Source organism: Symphalangus syndactylus, chromosome 13, assembly GCF_028878055.3.
Source record: "Symphalangus syndactylus isolate Jambi chromosome 13, NHGRI_mSymSyn1-v2.1_pri, whole genome shotgun sequence".
NCBI lineage: Eukaryota > Metazoa > Chordata > Mammalia > Primates > Hylobatidae > Symphalangus > Symphalangus syndactylus.
Window position 1 is genome coordinate 56336518 of NC_072435.2, and position 20469 is coordinate 56356986.

At 41.8% G+C, this 20469-nt stretch overlaps 1 protein-coding gene across 3 annotated transcripts in view; it reads left to right on the forward strand.

Annotated features, from left to right (window-relative positions):
* The window catches only part of TDRD12 (tudor domain containing 12), a 108328-nt gene that overhangs the window by 27678 nt on the left and 60181 nt on the right, over positions 1 to 20469 (forward strand). For all 3 annotated transcript variants that reach the window (XM_055237095.2, XM_055237093.2, XM_063614049.1), the window contains 2 exons: positions 4079 to 4265; positions 5123 to 5215. In XM_055237095.2, coding sequence (XP_055093070.1) covers positions 4079 to 4265; positions 5123 to 5215 — 280 coding nt within the window. The remainder of the gene's footprint in view (positions 1 to 4078; positions 4266 to 5122; positions 5216 to 20469) is intronic.

Genomic DNA, 20469 nt, shown 5'->3' on the forward strand with positions numbered 1-20469 from the left:
ATCATTCAGCTCCCACTTATAAGTGAGAACATGCAGTGCTTGTTTTTCTGTTCCTGCATTAGTTTGCTGAGAATAATGGCTTCTAGCTTCATCCATGTCCCTGCAGAGGACACAATCTTATTCCTTTTTATGGCTGCATAGTATTCCATGGTGTATATGTACCACATTTTGTGGTGTGGATGTTGATCACGTGGTTAATGTGTTTGCCAGGTTTTCCTTGTACAGAGGTGTTATTTTTTCCTTTTGAAATTAATAAGTATCTTGTGGGGGCCTACTTTGATGCTGCAGATAGCCATTTCATCAATGATTCTTGGCTGTGAAAGATATTACTGTGGTGTATACCTGTTTCATCTTTCCTTCTACATTTTTATCCTCTCCTCTCCCCTCCCTTCCGCTCCCCTTCCTTCCCCTCCCATCTGTCTTTCTCTGTCTCCTAGATTGAAGTACAGTGGCACAATTGTAGCTTGCTGCAGCCTCAACCTCCTGGGCTCAAAGGATCCTCCCACCTCAATCAACTTCACAAGTAGCTGAGACTACAGGTGTGCACCACCATGCCCGTGAAATGGGATCTCATTATGTTGCCCAGGCTGGTCTCAACAGGCAATCTTCTCACCTTGTCCTCCCAAAGTGCTGGGATCACAGGTGTGAGCCACTACACCCAGCGCCTTTTGCATTTTCAATTATTATTATTATTATTACTATTTTTTTGAGATGGAGTCTCGCTCTGTCACCCAGGCTGGAGTGCAGTGGCGCAATCTCAGCTCACTGCAACCTTTACTTCCGGGTTCAAGTGATTCTCCTGCCTCAGCCTCCTGAGTAGCTGGGATTACAGGCACGCGTCACCACGCACAGCTGATTTTTATGTGTTAAGTAGAGACAGGGTTTTACCAAGTTGGCCAGGTTGGTCTCAGACTCCTGACCTCAAGTGATCTGCCTGCCTCAGCCTCCCAAAGTGCTGGGATTACAGCCGTTAGCCATCACGCCTGGCCCCCTTCTGCATTTTTTCTTTCTTAGACGGAGTTTTGTTCTTGTTGCTCAGGCTGGAGTGCAATAGTGCAATCTTGGCTCACTGCAACCTCTGCCTCCCAGGTTCAAGCGATTCTCCTGCCTCAAACTCCTGAGTAGCTGGAATAACAGGTGCCTGCCACCACACCCGGCCAATTTTTTGTATTTTTAGTAGAGATGGGGTTTCACCGTGTTGGTCAGGCTGGTCTCGAGCTCCTGACCTTCGGTGATCCAACTGCCTCGGCCTCCCAAAGTGCTGGGATTACAGGCGTGAGCCACTGTGCCTGGCCCCCTTCTGCATTTTTAATTGGAATTTTATACCAAAGAACCCTCCCTCATCCCCCATATATTAATTGTTTGATAATTTGCATTAGTATGGACTTTTGGAAGTGTATTTTATTTGGGGAGTCATAATCTATGACTATCATTATTGCCTTGCTCACATTACCTTGGATTCTGGCCAGTAGGTGCTCCTTCAAAGGGGCTTTTGTATACTTTCAATGTGCCTCATCATTACTTGAACACTCTTTACTCTCTGATGCCACGGTGTTTATCATTTTGTTATTTGCCAGACCTAGCCCTAGAATCAGCCACTTCTTCCTTTTTGTTTTTTTTTTTTGAGATGGAGTCTCACTCTGTAGCTCAGGCTGGAGTGCACTGGCACGATCTTGGCTCACTGCAAGCTCTGCTTCCTGGGTTCACACCATTCTCCTGCCTCAGCCTCCCGAGTAGCTGGGACTACAAGTGCCCGCCTGGCTAATTTTTTTTTTTTTTTTTTTTTTTTTTTTTTTTTTTTTTTTTAGTAGAGACAGGGTTTCACCGTGTTATCCAGGATGGTCTTGATCTCCTGACCTCGTGATCCACCTGTCTCGGCCTCCCAAAGTGTTGGGATTATAGGTGTGAGCCACCATGCCCGGCTGGCCCCTTATTCTTAACCCCTTTCTCCAACAGTGAGGTGAGAAACCTACTCTCATTGGCTGCAGTCTACCCATTTGATTCATCCATGTATTCACATTAAGTAATTTCAGGATTGCTAACCCACACTCCTGTGAAAACAAAATTTGTATTTAGCCTTCACATTATGCAGCCAAAATACTGTTTGCCAAAGTTACTTAGGTTGTTTTTTCTCTTTTGCACCTTCTTCAGGGTGATTATGTTCTTCTTTTGTAATGGGGTTCATTTGTTACTGCTTATATTGCATTTTGGGTTCCCCAAATGTTCCCCATATCCTGGTTCATTTTACCTATGACTTTTCATTACTTATTTTACAACTTAGTAAAAATACCAAAATCAGCCAAAGGCTGTGACTTACACCTGTTTAATCCCAGCACTTTGGGAGGCTGATGTGGGTGGATTTCTTGAACTCTGGAGTTTGAGACCATCCTGGGCAACATGGTGAAACCTTGTCTGTACAAAAAATACAAAAATTAGCTAGGTGTGATGGCTTGCACCTGTAGTCCTAGCTACTTGGGAGGCTGAGGTGGGAGGATCACTTGTGCCTGGGAGGCAGAGAGCCAAGATCACACCACTGCACTCCAGTCTGGGTGACAGAGTAAGACCCTGTCTCAAAAACAAAAAAACCACCAAAATATTGGCTGCAGAACCAATCATTTTTTTTCATTTTTTATACCCAAGAGATCTATCCTGTAAGGACCAGTCTTGTAAAACATCTTTTTTTCAAATAAATTCTCTATAAACTTGCTTTCTTCTTGCTTTTCAAAAGTACGTCTCTTTCTAACCATGTGGGTTGTATACTGATAATGACTCTTTTTTTTTTGAGATGGAATTTCGCTCTTGTTGCCCAGGCTAGAGTGCAATGGCGCGATCTTGTCTCACCGCAACCTCTGCCTCCTGGGTTCAAGCAATTCTCTAGCCTCAGCCTTCTCAAGTAGCTGGGATTATAGGCATGCGCCACCACGCCCAGATAATTTTGTATTTTTAGTAGAGACGAGGTTTCTCCATGTTGGTCTTACTTTAAGGTGGTAAAGTGCAGAAGGCAGGGAGGTTCGTGCTTAGCTGAGAGCTTATAATGGATGCATGAGATCATAACTGCCAGAGGAAAAAATGTGGGCCAGCAATCCTTTACCAGATCCCAGAGGTGGCAACAGGATGTGTCCCAAGGTGTCTTCTTTTTTGGTCTGGCTTCTTTCATTTGGCAAAATTATTTTAAGATGCATCCACGTTTGTTGTTGTTGCCAAGTCCTCTTCCATTGTGTGGATATATTACAGCGTATTTACCCATTAACTCGTTGATGGATATTTGGGTTGTGGCCATAGGGCCCTTACAGATACTCATGTACAAGTCTTCCTGTGGATCTGTGCTTTCATTTGTCTCGAGCATTACCTAGGAGTCAAACTTTTGGATCATATTGTAGGTATTAAGAAGCTGCCATATTTTTTTCCAAAGTGGTGGACTGTTTTACCTTCCCATCAGCAGTGAGAGTTCCAGTTCCTCCATGTCACTTGTGTAAACATTCTGCTAAGTGTGCAGTGGCACCTCATTGTGGTTTAAATTTGCATTTCCCTAATGACAGTTTTATATGCTTATTTGCAATCTTCAGACTTTGATGAAGCAGACATTCAGATTGTTTGCCCATATTTTAATGGTGTTGTTTTCGTTTTATTGAGTTTTGAGAGTTCCTTATATATTCTGGGTACATGTCATCTGGATACTTGATTTTAAAATAATTTTGCCTCATCTCTTTATTCTCTTGAAGAGCAGAAATTTAAAATTTTGAGCAAATCCAATATAACAGTCTTTCCTTTGATGGTTTGTGTTTTGTCTCTGTCCTCCCATCAGGTTTTTGCCTGGCCAGGTAGTTTTAGTGCTACAGTGCGTATGTCCAAGAAGACATCTCATGTGTTTCACACAGGTGCTTGCTGTTTTTCCTCATCAGGATTGGTGGGAAGTATTTGGTTTACCAGAGCAGGAGTCAAATCTGTTTCTATCAGATTATGTTCTATAAAATAATTTCTCTGAAGATAGAACTTTGGGGTTAAGTTTGGAATATTTCCTTTAAAATCGCTTGACTATATTTGTCTTATTAGTGATGAAATGTTTAAAATTTTACAGGTTTGTGTTAATGATGATCTTGTTGCAAAGAACTATGCTTGTTATATGTCACCTACAAAGAATAAAAACGATTATTTAGAAAAACCAAGATTGAATATAAAATCAGCACCCTCCTTCAATAAGCTCAATCCAGCCCTTACACTCTGGCCAATGTTTTTGCAAGGAAAAGATGTTCAAGGAATGGAAGGTGAGTAGATTCTCATCATACCAATTTCCCTTACATTGTTTTATTAATAATCTTAGTGTATAGATGTAAGTTGTACAGACTTTTCCCCACATGGAGACAAAGACTTGGACTCTGTTTAAAGTTTAACCCTGATGAGGCTGTGACACATTGTAAGGTCCTAAAGTGTTACAGTTTGTGTTTATGAGACCAGGAAAAAAACTGCCCTCGATTTCTTTTTTTTTTTTTTTTTTTTTGAGACAGAGTGTCGGTCTGTAACCCAGGCTGGAGTGCAGTGGCGTGATCTCGGCTCGCTGCAAGCTCCGCACCCCGGGTTCATGCCATTCTCTTGCCTCAGCCTCCCGAGTAGCTGGGACTACAGGCGCCCACCACTACGCCCAGCTAATTTTTTTGTATTTTTAGTAGAGACAGGGTTTCATCATGTTAGCCAGGATGGTCTCAATCTCCTGACCTCATGATCCGCCCCGTCTCGGCCTCCCAAAGTGCCGGGATTACAGGCACGAGCGGCCTCAATTTCTTATTAATGTTGAGTTATGTTGTTAGAAGTCCAAATGTTTGTAATTTAGAGATACTAACAAAACAAGATTTTGAATATTTAGACTTTTAGACACCTTTAAAAAGAGCTATTTGTCACAAATAACCCTTAGCATGAAAATATAAGAGCTAGTCACGGATTGTGGAAACAATTTCCGATGTTTCTGTCCACATCCAGTTTTTAGTCCCCTCACCTTGTGTCCCCTAGTCAGGTTTCCTGTAACCTCAGAGCAAAAGCAAGAGCAGAAGTAATGTACTAATGAGTTCACATTTTTATTTTGGGTTTTATTTCATGCTTTAATTCTGAAATGTATTCTTTCTATCAGATTCACATGGTTTAAATTTTCCGGCACAATCTCTGCAGCATACATGGTGCAAGGGTATTGTCGGTGACCTCAGGCCAACAGCCACAGCACCGGGTGAGTTCTGCTAATGTGGTTTATTTCATAGGCAGCATGAAAAAAGTATTCTTAGCTTTTTAAAGATTAGAAAGGTTGTCCAGAAAGGCCATGGTAATTCGTTTTCTTTTCTTAATTTCATGTAACCAATTTGTGATGTAGATGCTGAAAGAGATCATGTGTCCTGCATTTCATACTTAGATATTTTACTGTCACGTAAAGAACATAACAGGCACCAGTTCATATGCAGGACTGATTTATTCCAGCCTAGCCATCGACTAGTAATCACTGTCTGTCCTTAGGGTGTACATATGTATTTATTATTGATTTTTCACTTAGGCAACAGGATGCATAAAAATAGGGAAGACATGCTTATGAGGGCAGAAATATGTAGTTTTTAATTCCAGTCTTTAAGATATTTAATGAATTGGAATTGCTGGGTGAGGGTGAAATTTGTTATCCCCTTTGATGCCTAGCTGGCCCTCTGTGGTGGTTCCTCCACCATTTCACTCTTATGCTGGATGTGTGTCCAGGAAGGCCTCACTTCGTGTCTTGGATAGGTTCTTGGAAACTGACTTTAAGTGAAACAATGTTACAATGAAACAACCTTGAGCAAAGCAACTTAATTTGAGGGCCTGCTGTACTTTGTTTCCCTTAAATCCATGGTTTCCAAGAACCTATTGATGAGTCAAGTGAGGACTTACTGATACCTGTGGGTGTAATATTTCATGTGTATCCATAGTAAACCACAACTACATTAAAGCTTTAGCCAACTAAAATATTTCCTGTACTTCAAATTATTTTCAATTACTTTGGTAATGTTGCTCATCATAGAGAAAGAAAGATACAAAGGGTTTTTCTAGCCACTTTGCCAACTAGGGTCCTCCATGGCTGGCATTGCCCACCCTGTCCCTGACCTGGGCCTCACTCAGCCCTGGGCCTGGCCGCTGGAGGCTCCCTACCCACTCACCCCACCTGTGCTATAGATTGTATCCACATTTGGCGGTTCCCAAGCTCTTGTCCTGCGTCCAAGAAGAATAAGGTTATGCTGACAGAAGGGTGAGGATGGGCAGAGAAGAATTTTATGGAGCGATGGAATAGCTCTCAGTGTAACCTCATTCTTCTTGGATGGGTGGTTTCTCTCTCATTGTGGCTGGGCTGGCACTTTTTATGGACTCAGAATGGGGAGTGTGTGCTGATTGGTTAGTGAGTATGCAAAAAAGGTTAAAGCAAACACACCACTCAAAGGTGGATATGACAGTGTAGAAAACCAACTAGGAAAAGGTAGGTGTATATGAAATAAGTGAAAGGTAGAGATCAATCAGAGGAAAAAATGCCAAACAGGAAGACAGTTTCTCAATCCAGACTGTGTATTACCCGAGACTTGTAGCTAGGCTTTAAACTGGTTTGTGCTTGAAAATTGGGTTTCACCAGGGACCCACCCCATCTCCCTAGGCATTTGAGTGCCTTTTGCTGCTATCAATAGCCCAAATTGTAAAAACCTGTCATCTCACTACCTACTTTTTAAAATTGTAGAGTCAGGGCCAGGTGCAGTGGCTCATACCTGTAATCCCAGCACTTTGGGAAGTCAAGGCTGGCAGATCACTTGATGCTGGCAGTTCAAGACCAGCCTGCCCAATATGGTGAAACCCCCTCTCTACTAAAACTACAAAAATTAGCTGGATGTGGTTGCACATGCCTGTAGTCTCAGCTACTCGGGAGGCTGAGGCAGGAGAATCGCTTGAACTGGGAGGTAGAGGTTGCAGTGAGCCAAGATTATGTCATTGCACTCCAGCCTGGGTGACAGAGTGAGACTCTGTCTCAGAAAACAAAATAAAATAAAATTGTAGGCCGGGCATGGTGGCTCATGCCTGTAATCCCAGCACTTTGGGAGACTGACACAGGTGGATCACCTGAGATCAGGAGTTTGAGACCAGCCTGGCCAACATGGTGAAACCCCATCTCTACTAAAAATACAAAAATTAGCCAGGCATGGTGGCATGTGCCTGTAGTCCCAGCTACTCAAGAACTTATTTGCTGCATGATGAAATGAGAAACTGGGATGTAAAAAGGAGGAGTGAACCCCGTAGACTCTTTTGCATTGAAGGTAAGGGTGGCAACACAGTGTAGAGAGAACAAGTTCGGGGCTAGAAGCCAGGAGACATGTGTTCTAATCCTGGGCCTACCACTGGCTTGGTGGGAGCCTCGACCTTCCAAGAGCCTGCAACTGCCCATCTGTACACGGAGGGGAGGTAGGGGCAGACTAGAAGGCCCCTGGAGTTCTAGCATGTCTCAGTCTGGGAATTTTTTTTTTTTTTTTGAGACAGGGTCTTGCTCTGTTGCCCAGGCTTGATTTCAGTAGTGTGATCACAGCTCACTGCAGCCTCAACCTCCTGGCCTCAAAGGAGGCTGCGGCAGGAGAATCACTTGAACCCAGGAGGCAGAGGTTTCAGTGAACCAAGATTGTGCCACTGCACTCCAGCCTGGGCGAGTGAGACTCTGGCTGAAAAATAAAATAGAAAAGAAGAGGAGAAGAGAGGAGAGGGCAGGGGAGGGGAGAGGGGAGGGGAGGGGAGGAATAATGCCTTTGGGGAGGGGAGGGGAGGGGAGGGGTAAAATAATGCCTTTCTTTCCAAAGGGGAGGGGAGGGGAGGGGAGGGATAAAATAATGCCTTTCTTTCCAAAGTTTTCCAGAGGGTATTTATAAAATCTTTATTTCACAGAAATGGGGTCCTACTACACATACCTCTTTGTAATGTATTTTACTTAGTATATGGCTGAATTCCCTTTCTAGGTCAAATATATCCGGTATAATGTGTTTAAGGACATAGATTCTGATGTGAGACTGCCAGGGTGTCAGGCCACTTCCTTCTCTGGGACATGGGGTGTTGCCCCCATCCCCCTGGGAGTTGCTGAACTGGGCCATCGTGCAGCGTGCTTGGCTCAGCGCCTGGCCTGTGGCAGCCTCAGTGCGTGTGGCCCCTGCCCCAGATTCTGATAATGCCTCTTGTAGGTCCCCAGGTGAGAATTACAGCAGAAGGTAGCACCCGTTGTTGATGGGCATGTATTCTTTCTGTTTATATTCTTTTCCCATTGGAGGAATAAAAATACCAGGCACTACATCATCGTGTTTAATTATTGCGTGGCTTTCCATTGCATGGTATGTCAAAATTACTTTCAGGAGTCCCAACTTGCTGGGCAGAAATTGTTTCCTGTTTATTACAGTCAGTACTGGAATGAACTATGCTTATCTTTGAAAAGGAAAAGATTATGGTGAACAACAACAACAAAAAAGATAATGTGAGGTGTAACTGAATTGGCATGTAAAAAACAGAATTATTAGATGTTACTTTTCTAAGTATAGATTTCCCTTTCCTTTAATTATTGTGAGAAGGTACTTCAGTTATATTTCAGTTAGTTTTTGGTGTTTCTCTTTGAAGTTGTCTAATATTTTTGAGAATCAAAGTATAATACTTTGCTAATACTTGCTTTGCTAATACTTGATTAAACACTTACATATTACAGAAGGGCTACAGTGAAAAATAATTTGCAACCTCTTCTTACCCCAGGATGTCCCCTAGAGATAAACTCACTTTTTAAAGTTGTTTATTTTGGTAGTTATCTCCAGATTTTCAAATAATTACGTATATTTTACTATTACTAGGCTTCTTCACTTTAGACATTGTATCGATTTCTAGGGCAGATTCACTCGTGCCCCTAACGCACATTCATTCATTCATCAGATATTTATGAAGCCCTCACTGTCAGGTGCTTTTCTAGGGATTCCTAGGAAGGAAACAAAGTCTCTGCTTCCATAGAGTTTACATCCATCTTCTCAATAAATTTTTTATTTTACAATAATCACAAACTTACAGAAAAGTTGGAGAGTATTACAAAGAACTTTTTTCCCAAACCATTTGAGAATAAATTGCTAACCTGATTCCCCAATACTTGAGTTTTTCCTAGAAAGAAGGACATTCTCAAAAATAACCACAATACAATGATGAGAGTGTGAAGATTAACACTGATATATTGTGATCATATAACTCCCAGGCACCATTCAGGTTTTGCTGATTATCAAAGAGATGTCGTTCAGCATCACTTGTTGCATTTAGAGAACACGTTTCTTTTTCTTCTTTTTTTTTTTTTTTTGAGACGGAGTCTTGCTCTGTTGCCCAGGCTGGAGTGCAGTGGTACATCTCAGCTCACTGCAAGCTCCGCCTCCCAGGTTCACACCATTCTCCTGCCTCAGCCTCCTGAGTAGCTGGGACAACAGGCGCCCACCACCAAGCCCGGCTAATCATTATTACTTTTTTTTTTTTTGTATTTTTAGTAGAGACGGGGTTTCACCGTGTTAGCCAGATGGTCTCAATCTCCTGACCTCGTGATCCGCCCGCCTCAGCCTCCCAAAGTGCTGGCATTACAGGCGTGAGCCACCACGCCTGGCCGAGAACACGTTTCTTTAGTCTTTCCTCTGGAACATTTCCTGGGTCTCCTTGATTTTTATGACCTTGCACTTTGGAAGATTACAGACCTGTTATTTTGTAGAACGTGTTCTGGATTTTGGTCATTCTAATAGGGGTGTAGTGGAATATCATTATTTTAATTTGCATTTCTCTAATGACATCGGATGTGAGCATCTTTTCATATGCTTAGTTGCTGTTGGTATATCTTCTCAGATGAGATGTCTCTTCAGGATTTCGTTATTTATTTGTTTATTTATTTATTTAGAGAGGAAGTCTTGTGCTGTCACCCAGGCTGGAGTGCAGTGGTGTGATCTCAACTCATGGCAACCTCTGCCTCCCAGGTTCAAGCCTCCTGCCTCAGCCCCCTGAGTAGCTGGGATTACAGGTGCCTGCCACCATGCCTGGCTAATTTTTGTATTTTTATTTTTATTTTTTTATTTTATTTTATTTTTATTATTATACTTTAGGTTTTAGGGTACATTTGCACAATGTGCAGGTTTGTTACATATGTATCCATGTGCCATGTTGATTTCCTGTACCCATTAACTCGTCATTTAGCATTAGGTATATCTCCTAATGCTGTCCCTCCCCCATCCCCCAACCCCACAACAGTCCCCGGAGTGTGACGTTCCCCTTCCTGTGTCCAAGAGTTCTCATTGTTCAATTCCCACCTATGAGTGAGAACATGCGGTGTTTGGTTTTTTGTCCTTGGGATAGTTTACTGAGAATGATGTTTTCCAGTTTCATCCATGTCCCTACAAAGGACATGAACTCATCATTTTTTATGGCTGCATAGTATTCCATGGTGTATATGTGCCACATTTTCTTAATCCAGTCTATCGTTGTTGGACATTTGGGTTGGTTCCAACTCTTTGCTATTATGAATAGTGCCGCAATAAACATACGTGTGCATGTGTCTTTATAGCAGCATGAAATTTTTGTATTTTTAGTAGAGACGGGGTTTCACCATGTTGGCCAGGCTGGTCTCGAACTCCTGAGCTCAAGTGAGCCACCCACCTCAAATGATCCGCCTGCCTCGGCCTCCCAAAGTGCTAGGATTACAGGCATGAGCCACCCACCTCATCTGGCAAGGATTTGCCTATTTTAAATTGACTTTTTTGTTCTCTTATTGTTGAGTTTTAAGAGTCTTTTGCACATTTTGGATAACAACCTTTTTTTATATGTGTCCGTTGCAAACATTTCCTCCCAGTGTGTGGCTTGTCTCTCATTCTCTTGACAATATCTTTCACAGAGCAGAAATGTTTAGTTTTAATGAAGTCCAGCTGATCAGTTGCTTCTTTCATGGATTGTGCCTTTGGTGTTGTCTCTAAAAAGCCATCGCCATACTCAGGGTCATCTAGGTTTTCTCCTATGTTATTTTCTAGGAGTGTTGTATTTTGCATTTTTCATTTAGATCCATTTGAGTTGATTTTTGTGAAGGTTGTAAGGTCTGTGTCTAGAGTCATTTTTCTGCATGTGGATGTTGAGTTGTTCCAGCACCATTTGTTGAAAAGAGAAGGTTGGAAGTTTTATTAGAGAAATCTTACATATTGTTTTGAAAGGAAGTTCATTGACACTAGAGAAGCTTTTGGAAGCTGGCAAGCTCTGATTGGTAGGTAATGGCGGTAGGTAAAACTAGTCTTAAAGTCGTGGCAGGTTATTTCAGCAGCTACCAGGTAAAACTGGTGTTGGGATTCTCGCAGTGCACCTCAACAGCGGGGCCAAGAAGGTGCTCTGTGCCTCGAGTACTTTTCCTCTGGCCTCTCGACTCTGATTTAGTTGGAAATGAAAGAATGACCTAGTTTGTATAATTAACTTTCACAGGACCATTGCGTTTAAAGTGATTATTTATATACAGTCATGTGTTGCTTACTGATGGACTATGTTCTGAGAAACACGTCATTAGGTGATTTTGGTGTGCAAACATCATAGGGTGTATTTACCCAACCTATGTGGTGCAGCCTACTACACACAGAGGCAATATGGTATAGCCTATGGCTCCTAGGCCACAAACCTGTACAGCATGTTACTGTATTGAATGCTGTAGGCAGCTGTAACACAATAGTAACTATTTGTGTTATCTAAACCAATTTAAACATAGAAAAGATGGTGATTATGCTATGAGGTTGCTAGGCAATAGGAATTTTTCGTCTTCATTAAAATCTTATGAGACCACCATCGTATATGTGGTCTATTGCTGACGGAAGGTCGGCATACAGCACGTGACTGGAGTTGGATTACTGTCTGCCATGTTTATTACTGTATTTGATTTATTGCCCTTGTTTTTTTGTTCCTCATTTGACGTCAGCTCTTTTTCTACCACTTGTGATTTTAATTGGGCATTTTGATACCATATAAATGGTAGGAGGGGTGGAGAGAGGGAAATAAATGTCTAGAGCCTTGTGATTAGACTTAGTCTTTTAGGGAGCCTGTACCTTTGGGCTGCATGCTTCTCAGGTGCCCTTCAGCATCCCTCACCTCCCACCTTATGTGGGACAGGATGGCTGGAAGGGGCTGAGTTGTGTTATTTTCCTCCCCCATCAGAAGGCTAAATCGGGCTGTATTTCCCTTCCTCTAGGTTAGGTAGGTTCTGATAAACTCCAGTAGTTTAGGCTCTGGTTCAGTAGTTTCTCCTGAGGTCAGGCCCTTTTGGGAAGAAACAGCACTCCCTTTATATTTCCAAGTAGTTACTTTTCCCCTCTTCTTGTCGAAGCACAAGGTGATTTTCCTGTGGTATTCACTGTGAGAACTGCTAGAGCTCCAGGAGGTAGAACTCACAGAAGTGTGGCACCCAGCCCCCGACCCCGGAGTTTTAACTAACAGAGGTGTCCATGCTGACCGTCCAGCAAATTGTCAGTTACAGTTCAGGTTTCCCTCCTCACTCCTGTTCCCATAGAAGTTTCTTCTTCTGGGTTTCTGCCCCTGTCCGTTCTGAGTCTCTCTGTCCACCTGTCAGTCTCTCCAGTGCTGGGGCAGCAGTTTGCCCTGTGACCTCACTTTGATGGACCTAGGAAGAGTTCCTGATTTTTCAGTGTGTTCAGCTTCTTACTTGTTGTTACGATAAAGTGATAACCATCAAGCTTTTTACATGCTCGACTGGAAACTGGAAATTACACTAAATTTTAAAATGTAAGATTGACAAATCTTGGAGATTCTAATTGCTTTTCTTTTTATACTTGTCCATCTTTTTTTTTTTTTTTTTGAGACGGAGTCTCACTCTGTTGCCCAGGCTGGACTGCAGTGGCACAATCTCAGCTCACTGCAAGCTCCGCCTCCCAGGTTCACACCATTCTCCTGCCTCAGCATCCCAAGTACCTGGGACTACAGGCGCCTGCCACCACACCTGGCTAATTTTTTGTATTTTTAGTAGAGACGGGGTTTCACCGTGTTAGCCACGATGGTCTAGATCTCCTGACTTCGTGATCTGCCCGTCTCAGCCTCCTAAAGTGCTGGGATTACAGGCATGAGCCACCATGCCTGGCTGTATTGTCCATCTTCATTGACTCCTTAAGTTGTTCCAGATTCTCATTTATGGAACCCTATATCTGTGTGATTTGAATCTTTTAATATCTTTTGAGACTCCTATTATGATTCAGGTATGATCTCTCTTGGAAAATATTCTGTGTACACCTTAGAAGAATAGGTGCTTTGCTGTTGTTGGGTAGAATGTTATAGAAATCTTAATTAGGTCATACTGGTTGATAGCATTGTTCAAATCTTCTTTATCTTTACTGATTTTCCATTAACTGTTCTGGCAATTATTGAGAAAGAGGTTTTGAAATAGCCAACTATAATTGTTTTGTTTTCTCTTTCCAGTTCTGTCAGATTTTTCTTCATGTATTTTGAAGGTCTGTTATTTAGGTGCATAAAGGCTTAGAATTTTTATGTCCTCTAGGCATGGTCTAGGACTTCATGTCTAAAACACCAAAAGCAATGGCAACAAAAGCCAAAATTGACAAATGGGATCTAATTAAACTAAAGAGCTTCTGCACAGTAAAAGAAACTACCATCAGAGTGAACAGGCAACCTACAGAATGGGAGAAAATTTTTGCAATCTACTCGTCTGACAAAGGGCTAATATCCAGAATCTACAATGAACTCAAATTTACAAGAAAAAAACAACCCCGTTAACAAGTGGGTGAAGGATATGAACAGACACTTCTCAAAAGAAGACATTTATGCAGCCAAAAGACATATGAAAAAATGCTCATCACTGGCCGTCAGAGAAATGCAAATCAAAACCACAATGAGATACCATCTCACACCAGTTAGAATGGCCGTCATTAAAAAGTCAGGAAACAACAGGTGCTGGAGAGGATGTGGAGAAATAGGAACACTTTTACACTGTTGGTGGGACTGTAAACTAGTTCAACCATTGTGGAAGTCAGTGTGGCAATTCCCCAGGGATCTAGAACTAGAAATACCATTTGACCCAGCCATCTCATTACTGGGTATATACCCAAAGGATTATAAATCATGCTGCTATAAAGACACATGCACACGTATGTTTATTGTGGCACTATTCACAATGGCAAAGACCAATTGGACTTGGAACCAACCCAAATGTCCAACAATGATAGACTGGTAGACTGAATTAAGAAAACGTGGCACATATACACCATGGAATACTATGCAGCCATAAAACATGATGAGTTCATGTCCTTTGTAGGGTCATGGATGAAGCTGGAAACCATCATTCTCAGCAAACTATCGCAAGGACAAAAAACCAAACACTGCATGTTCTCACTCATAGGTGGGAATTGAACAATGAGAACTCTTGGACACAGGAAGGGGAACATCACACACTGGGGCCTGTTGTGGGGTGGGGGAGGGGAGAAGGATAGCATTAGGAGATATACCTAATGTTAAATGATGAGTTAATGGGTGCAGCACACCAACATGGCACATGTATACGTATGTAACAAACCTGCACGTTGGGCACATGTACTCTAAAACTTAAAGTATATATAAAAAAAAAAAACAACAGAGCAGCTGAAAAAAAAAAAGAATTTTTATGTCCTCATGATGAATTGATTCCTCAGTCATTGTTAAATGGCTCTCTTTATCCCAGATAGTATTCTTTGCTCTGAAATCTACCTTAATATTAATATAGCTTATCTAGATTTATTTTGATTAATATTAGCATAGTGTATCTTTTTTTGTCCTTTTAGTTTTAACCTATTTGTGCCTTTATATTTGAAGGGGAGTTCTTGTAGGGAGCATATAGTTGTGTCCAATCTGTCAATCTCTGTCTTTTAATTGGAGTATTTAAATCATTTCTATTTAATGCAATTTATTTAAAATTTTTTGTCAAAAATTTTTGTGGGCACATAGTAGGTATATATATTTATGGGGTACATGAGATATTTTGATACAGGTATGCAATGTGAAATAAGCACATCATGGAGAATGGGATATTCATTCTCTGAAGCTTTATCTTTTGCATTACAAACAATCCAGTTACATCTTTTATTTAAGACTTACAGTCACCCTGTTGTGCTATCACATAGTAGGTCTTATTCTTTCTAATTTAATGCAATGTATTGATGTTGTTGGCTCTTAATCTAGCATCTTGCTATTAGTTTTCTGTTTGTCTCATCTGGTTTTTGTTCCCTTTACCCTATTTTTTTTGCTTTCTTTTGGATTAAGCACCTTTTATGTTCCATTTTAATTCCTTTGTTAGCTTATTAGCTATAATTTTTTTTTTTTTTGAGACAGAGTCTCACTCTGTCTTTCAGGCTGGAGTGCGGTGGTGCAATCTTGGCTCACTGCACCCTCTGCCTCCTGGGTTCTAGTGATTCTCCTGCCTTAGCCTCCCGAGTAGCTGGGACTACAAGCATGCGCCACCACACCTGGCTAGTTTTTGTATTTTTAGTAGAGATGGGGTTTCACTATGTTGGCCAGGCTGGTCTTGAACTCCTGACCTTAAGTGATCTGCTGGCCTCAGCCTCCCAAAGTGCTGGGATTACAGGCACGAGCCACCATGCCTGGTCAGCTATAATTTTTTGTTTTGTATGTTTAGTGGTTGCTTTAGAGGTTAGAGTAAACATCTTTACTTCTCGTAGTCTACCTTCAAACAGTATTAGGCACTTCATGGATAGAATGAGGAACTTAACAGCAGTCTCCTTCCATTTCCTCCCTCCTGGCCTTTGTGCAATTGTCATGCATTTTATTTATTTATTTATTTATTTTTGAGACAGAGTTTTGCTCTTGTCGCCCAGGCTGTAGTGCAGTGGCGCCATCTCAGCTCACTGCAGCCTCCACCTCCTGGGTTCAAGCGATTCTCCTGCCTCAGCCTCCTGAGTAGCTGGGACTACAGGTGTGCACCACTACGCCTGGCTAATTTTTGTATTTTTAGTAGAGATGGGGTCTCACCATGTTGGTCAGGCTGGTCTGGAACACCTGACCTCAGATGATCCACCTGGCTCAGCCTCCCAAAGTGCTGGGATTACAGGCATGAGCCACTGTGCCCAGACTGTTGTTATGCATTTTAATTCTACATATATTAGAAACCCCACAATACTTCATCATTTTTTATTAAGTAGTCAATTCTTTCTTTCTTTGAAAGAAGAAAGAAGTTGAATTTTCTAACATGTCATAAGCATGCAGGCAGGTCATCAGAGTCTGTGCTCTTCCTGTCTTGTTGGCCTTGCCATCCTGAAGGGTTTTGCCGCCATCCTCCTATTCCAAAATGATTTATCACTGTATCTCCCTTCCAGCTAGCTGGGGGGCAGGGGGAAGAGGTGAAGGGAGTACAACTCAGAGGTTGCACATGGTGCTTTCTCTTCATTTCTTTGGTCAGAATGTTCTTGTGCAGCCATGCTTAGTGGGGGATGAAGATCTGGGAGAGGTTGTCCTTTTGGATTGCCAGGCTCCCACTAAAAATGAGGGGTTCTGTTACCTCAGAGTTAGAAAACTGCAGCCATGGGCCAAATCTGGTCTGCCACCTATTTTTGTACAACCTGTAAGCTAAAAATGATTTTTCCATTTTTAAATAGTTGAAAAAATCAAAAGAGAAAGAATATTTTGTGACACATTAAAATTATATGAAATTGAAATCTCAGTAGTTACAAATAAAGTTTTACTGAACATAGCCAGACTCATTTGCTTACATATTGTATACAGCTGCTTTTGCACTATTGCAGCTGAGTTGAGTGGTCGCGCCCTAGGCCACCTGTCCCACAAAGCCTGCAGTATTTACCAGCTGGCCCTTTGCAGAAGGAGTTTGCTGACCCTGATCTGGAGCAAGGACTGAATGATATTCCAGGATAACCAACAGACCCTGCCACACTCCCCAGCACAGAGACCACAGATTTTGTGTGTCCCTTTAAATTTTAATCCTCTTTTAAAGAGATTTTTAAGATAAGAATATATGTTTTTATATTTACCTTCATATTTATCATTTCTGGTGGTCTTTATTCTCTCTTTTTTTTTTTCTTTTCAGAGACGGTGTTGCACTGTTGCCCAAGCTGGAGTGCAGTGGTGCGATCATGGCTCACTGCAGCCTCAAACACCTCAGCCTCCTGAGTTGCAGGGACTAGGCACACACCACCATGCCTGGCTAATTTTCAAATTTTATTTAGAGACAGGTTTTCATTATGTTGGTCAAGCTGGTCTCAAACTCCTGACCTCAGGTGATCTGATCTGCCTGCCTCAGCCTTCCGAAGTGCTGGGATTACAGGCGTGAGCCACTGCGCACTGAGGCCTTTCTTTGGTTTACTTTGCTTGGATGGAGCGCATCCATGCCCTAAGGGCAGGATATGTGGGAGCTGTTTCTCAGCTCTTGAGCTCTGTTACTCTCATTGCAATGGCAGAGGTGGCCTTCTGGATTGCAGATCGCTTTCCTCGTTACTTATGACACTGCACATGTTTTCATGTTCCTGTTGACAGTTTGTCTGTTCTCCTTTGTGAAATTCCTGTTTACATATTTTCTTATAATAAGCTTTGAGAGTTTTTATTTTTTAGTTTTTATGGAGACAGAATCTCCCTATGCTGGCCAGGCTGGTCTCAAACTCCTGGCCTCAAACAGTCCTCCTGCCTCGGCCTCCTGAAGTGCTGGGATTATAGGCGCAAGCCACTGTGCCTGGCTGAGTTTTTAAAATATATTCTGGAGATGTCATTTGTATTATAGATAAATTTCCTTCTAGGCTGTGGCTTTTCATTTTCTTAATGGTATTTTTCAGAGGAGAAGTTTTTGATTTTTGATAAAAGTCTAGCTAATCACTTCTTTTTCTTTTAGGATTTTATGTCCTATTTAAGAAATCTTTGCATTCTCTCTGTTTTCTACTTTTGGCTTTTACATTTAATTCTAGGATCCATTTCAAGTTAGTGATGTGAGGTAAGGGTCAGGATTTGGTTTTGTTTTTACCATGTGGGCATCCAGTTTTCCCACTACGTATTATTTTGTATTTGTGGAGCTGCATCTTCAAGGTAGATTCCTGGAAGAAGGGTTTCTGGTCAAAGAATGGTTTTATCTCTGTTGCCAGGTGCTGTGGGTCCTGTATCATCTGGGAGTCTCATGGGAATCTAGGAGACTGCCTGTTTGCCCACAGCCTCACCAACAGAGAGTTTTCAAGTTTTTGGATCTTTTTCATTTTGCAGTGAGAGATAGTATCTTAGATGAGTTTCCATTTGCATTTCCCTTATTATGAGTGCCACTTACGATTCTTTAACAAGTCACATACATTTATTGTGATTTTTTTTTTTTTTGAGACAGAAGTTTTGCTCTCATTGCGCAGGCTAGAGTGCAATGGCACGATCTCAGCTCACCACAACCTCCACCTCCCGGATTCAACTGATTCTCCTGCCTCAGCCTCCCGAGTAGCTGGGATTACAGGCATGTGCCACCATGCCTGTCTAATTTTGTATTTTTAGTAGAGTCGGGGTTTGTCCATGTTGGTCAGGCTGGTCTCGAACTCCCGACCTCAGATGACCCACCCGCCTCAGCCTCCCAAAGTGTTGGGATTACAGGTATGAGCCACTGTGCCCAGCCTTGTTGTGATTTAATATATATTTGGACGTCTTTTCATCATCTCATTTTGTGGGTGTGTGTGGTTTTCTTTTTGTTTGTTTGTTTGTTTGAGACAGAGTCTCGCTCTATCACCCAGGCTGGAGTGCAGTGGCTCACTGCAGGCAGTGAGATCATGGCTGACTGCATCCTCTGCCTCCCAGTTTTAAGCAATTCTCCCACCTCAGCCTCCCAAGTAGCTGGGATTAAAGGCATGTGTCACCACGCCCAGCTAATTTTTGTATTTTTAGTAGAGTCAGGGTTTCACCATGTTGGCCGGGCTGGTCTTGAACTCCTGACCTCAAGTGATCCACCTGCCTTGGGCTCCCAAAGTGTTGGGATTACAGGCGTGAGCCACCACGCCTGGCCTCATTTTGTGTTTTCTATTGACCATAATTTTTCTTTCTATTTTGTTATTTTCTGCCTCCTCTTGAATTGACCATTTTCCCCCCTTCCTTTTTACTCTTATATATATTGTATTTCATTTCTCTGAGCCTTAAATTTTATATATACTTATACTTTCTAATGAAGTTTCAAGGTAATCATTGTCTGTCCTCACATCAAGAACGACACATTTTCTTTTCTAAACTCCTCTTTTCATTTCTGTTCTATTTTCTAAAATTTTAATTTAACCTGTTGTTTTGTAAATACATTTTGCACCCAGTTTTTCTTTAAGTTCTTTGGAGTGGAATTGCTTGGGTTCGAATCCCAGATCTGTTCTTTATTAGCTGAATAAACATGGGCAAGTTATTTCACCTTTCTGTGCTTGCTTTTCTTAATCTGAAAAGGGGGAAATAATTGTGCCCATAGAGAAATCACATGGAATTCAATAAAGTACATGGTACCTATCACATAGAATTGAATCAGTTAATTCATATAAAGCATTTAGAATAGTTCTTGATATAAGTACTAAGTAGATGTTGATTATATAATTAATATTATTGTACTACTGATTTATTATCCTCATTCCCCAAATATATACTTTGTAGTTCTTTTAGTAGGGGGGTGTCTTTGTTCACGTTGCTGTAAAGGAATACCTGAGACTGAATAATTTAGCAAGAAAAGAGGTTTATTTGGCTCACAGTTGTGCAAGCTGTGTAAGAAGCATAGAGCTGGCATCTGCTTATGGTGAGGCCTCAGGAAGCTTCCAATCATGGCAGAAGGGGAACAGGAGCTGCATGTCACCTGGCAAGAGGGGAAGAGAGAAAGGGGAGGGAGTGCTAGGCTATTTATTTATTTATTTATTTATATTTTTTGAGATGGAGTCTCACTCTGTCACCCAGGCTGGAGTGCAGTGGTGCAGTCTCAGTTCACTGCAACCTCTGCTTCCCAGGTTCAAGTGATTCTTCTGCCTCAGCCTCCCAGGTAGCTGGGACTACAGGTGTGCATCACCACGCCTGGATAACTTTCATATTTTTAGTAGAGACAGGGTTTCACCATGTTCAGCAGGCTGGTCTTGAACTCCTGACCTCAAGTGATCCACCTACCTCAGCCTCCCAAAGTGCTGGGATTACAGGCATGCTGTTGCACTTGGCCTGTTTGGTTTCATAAATACTATTCTTTTATTTCTTGGATATTTTAATTAAGTTCATTTGAAAGTCCTTTTCAGACAGATGTTTTATCTTCATATCGTCAGATGTGGATATTTCTCTCCCAATCTCCTTTTTTTTTTTTTCTCTTTATCATGGCATTGAACTACTTTGTGGACTTAGTGATTTTTGTGTGAGAGCTTGTCTTGTATGAACATTTGTCTCTTGGCGAATATCAACTACCACCTCCACTCCTAGTTCCAGAGTTTATCT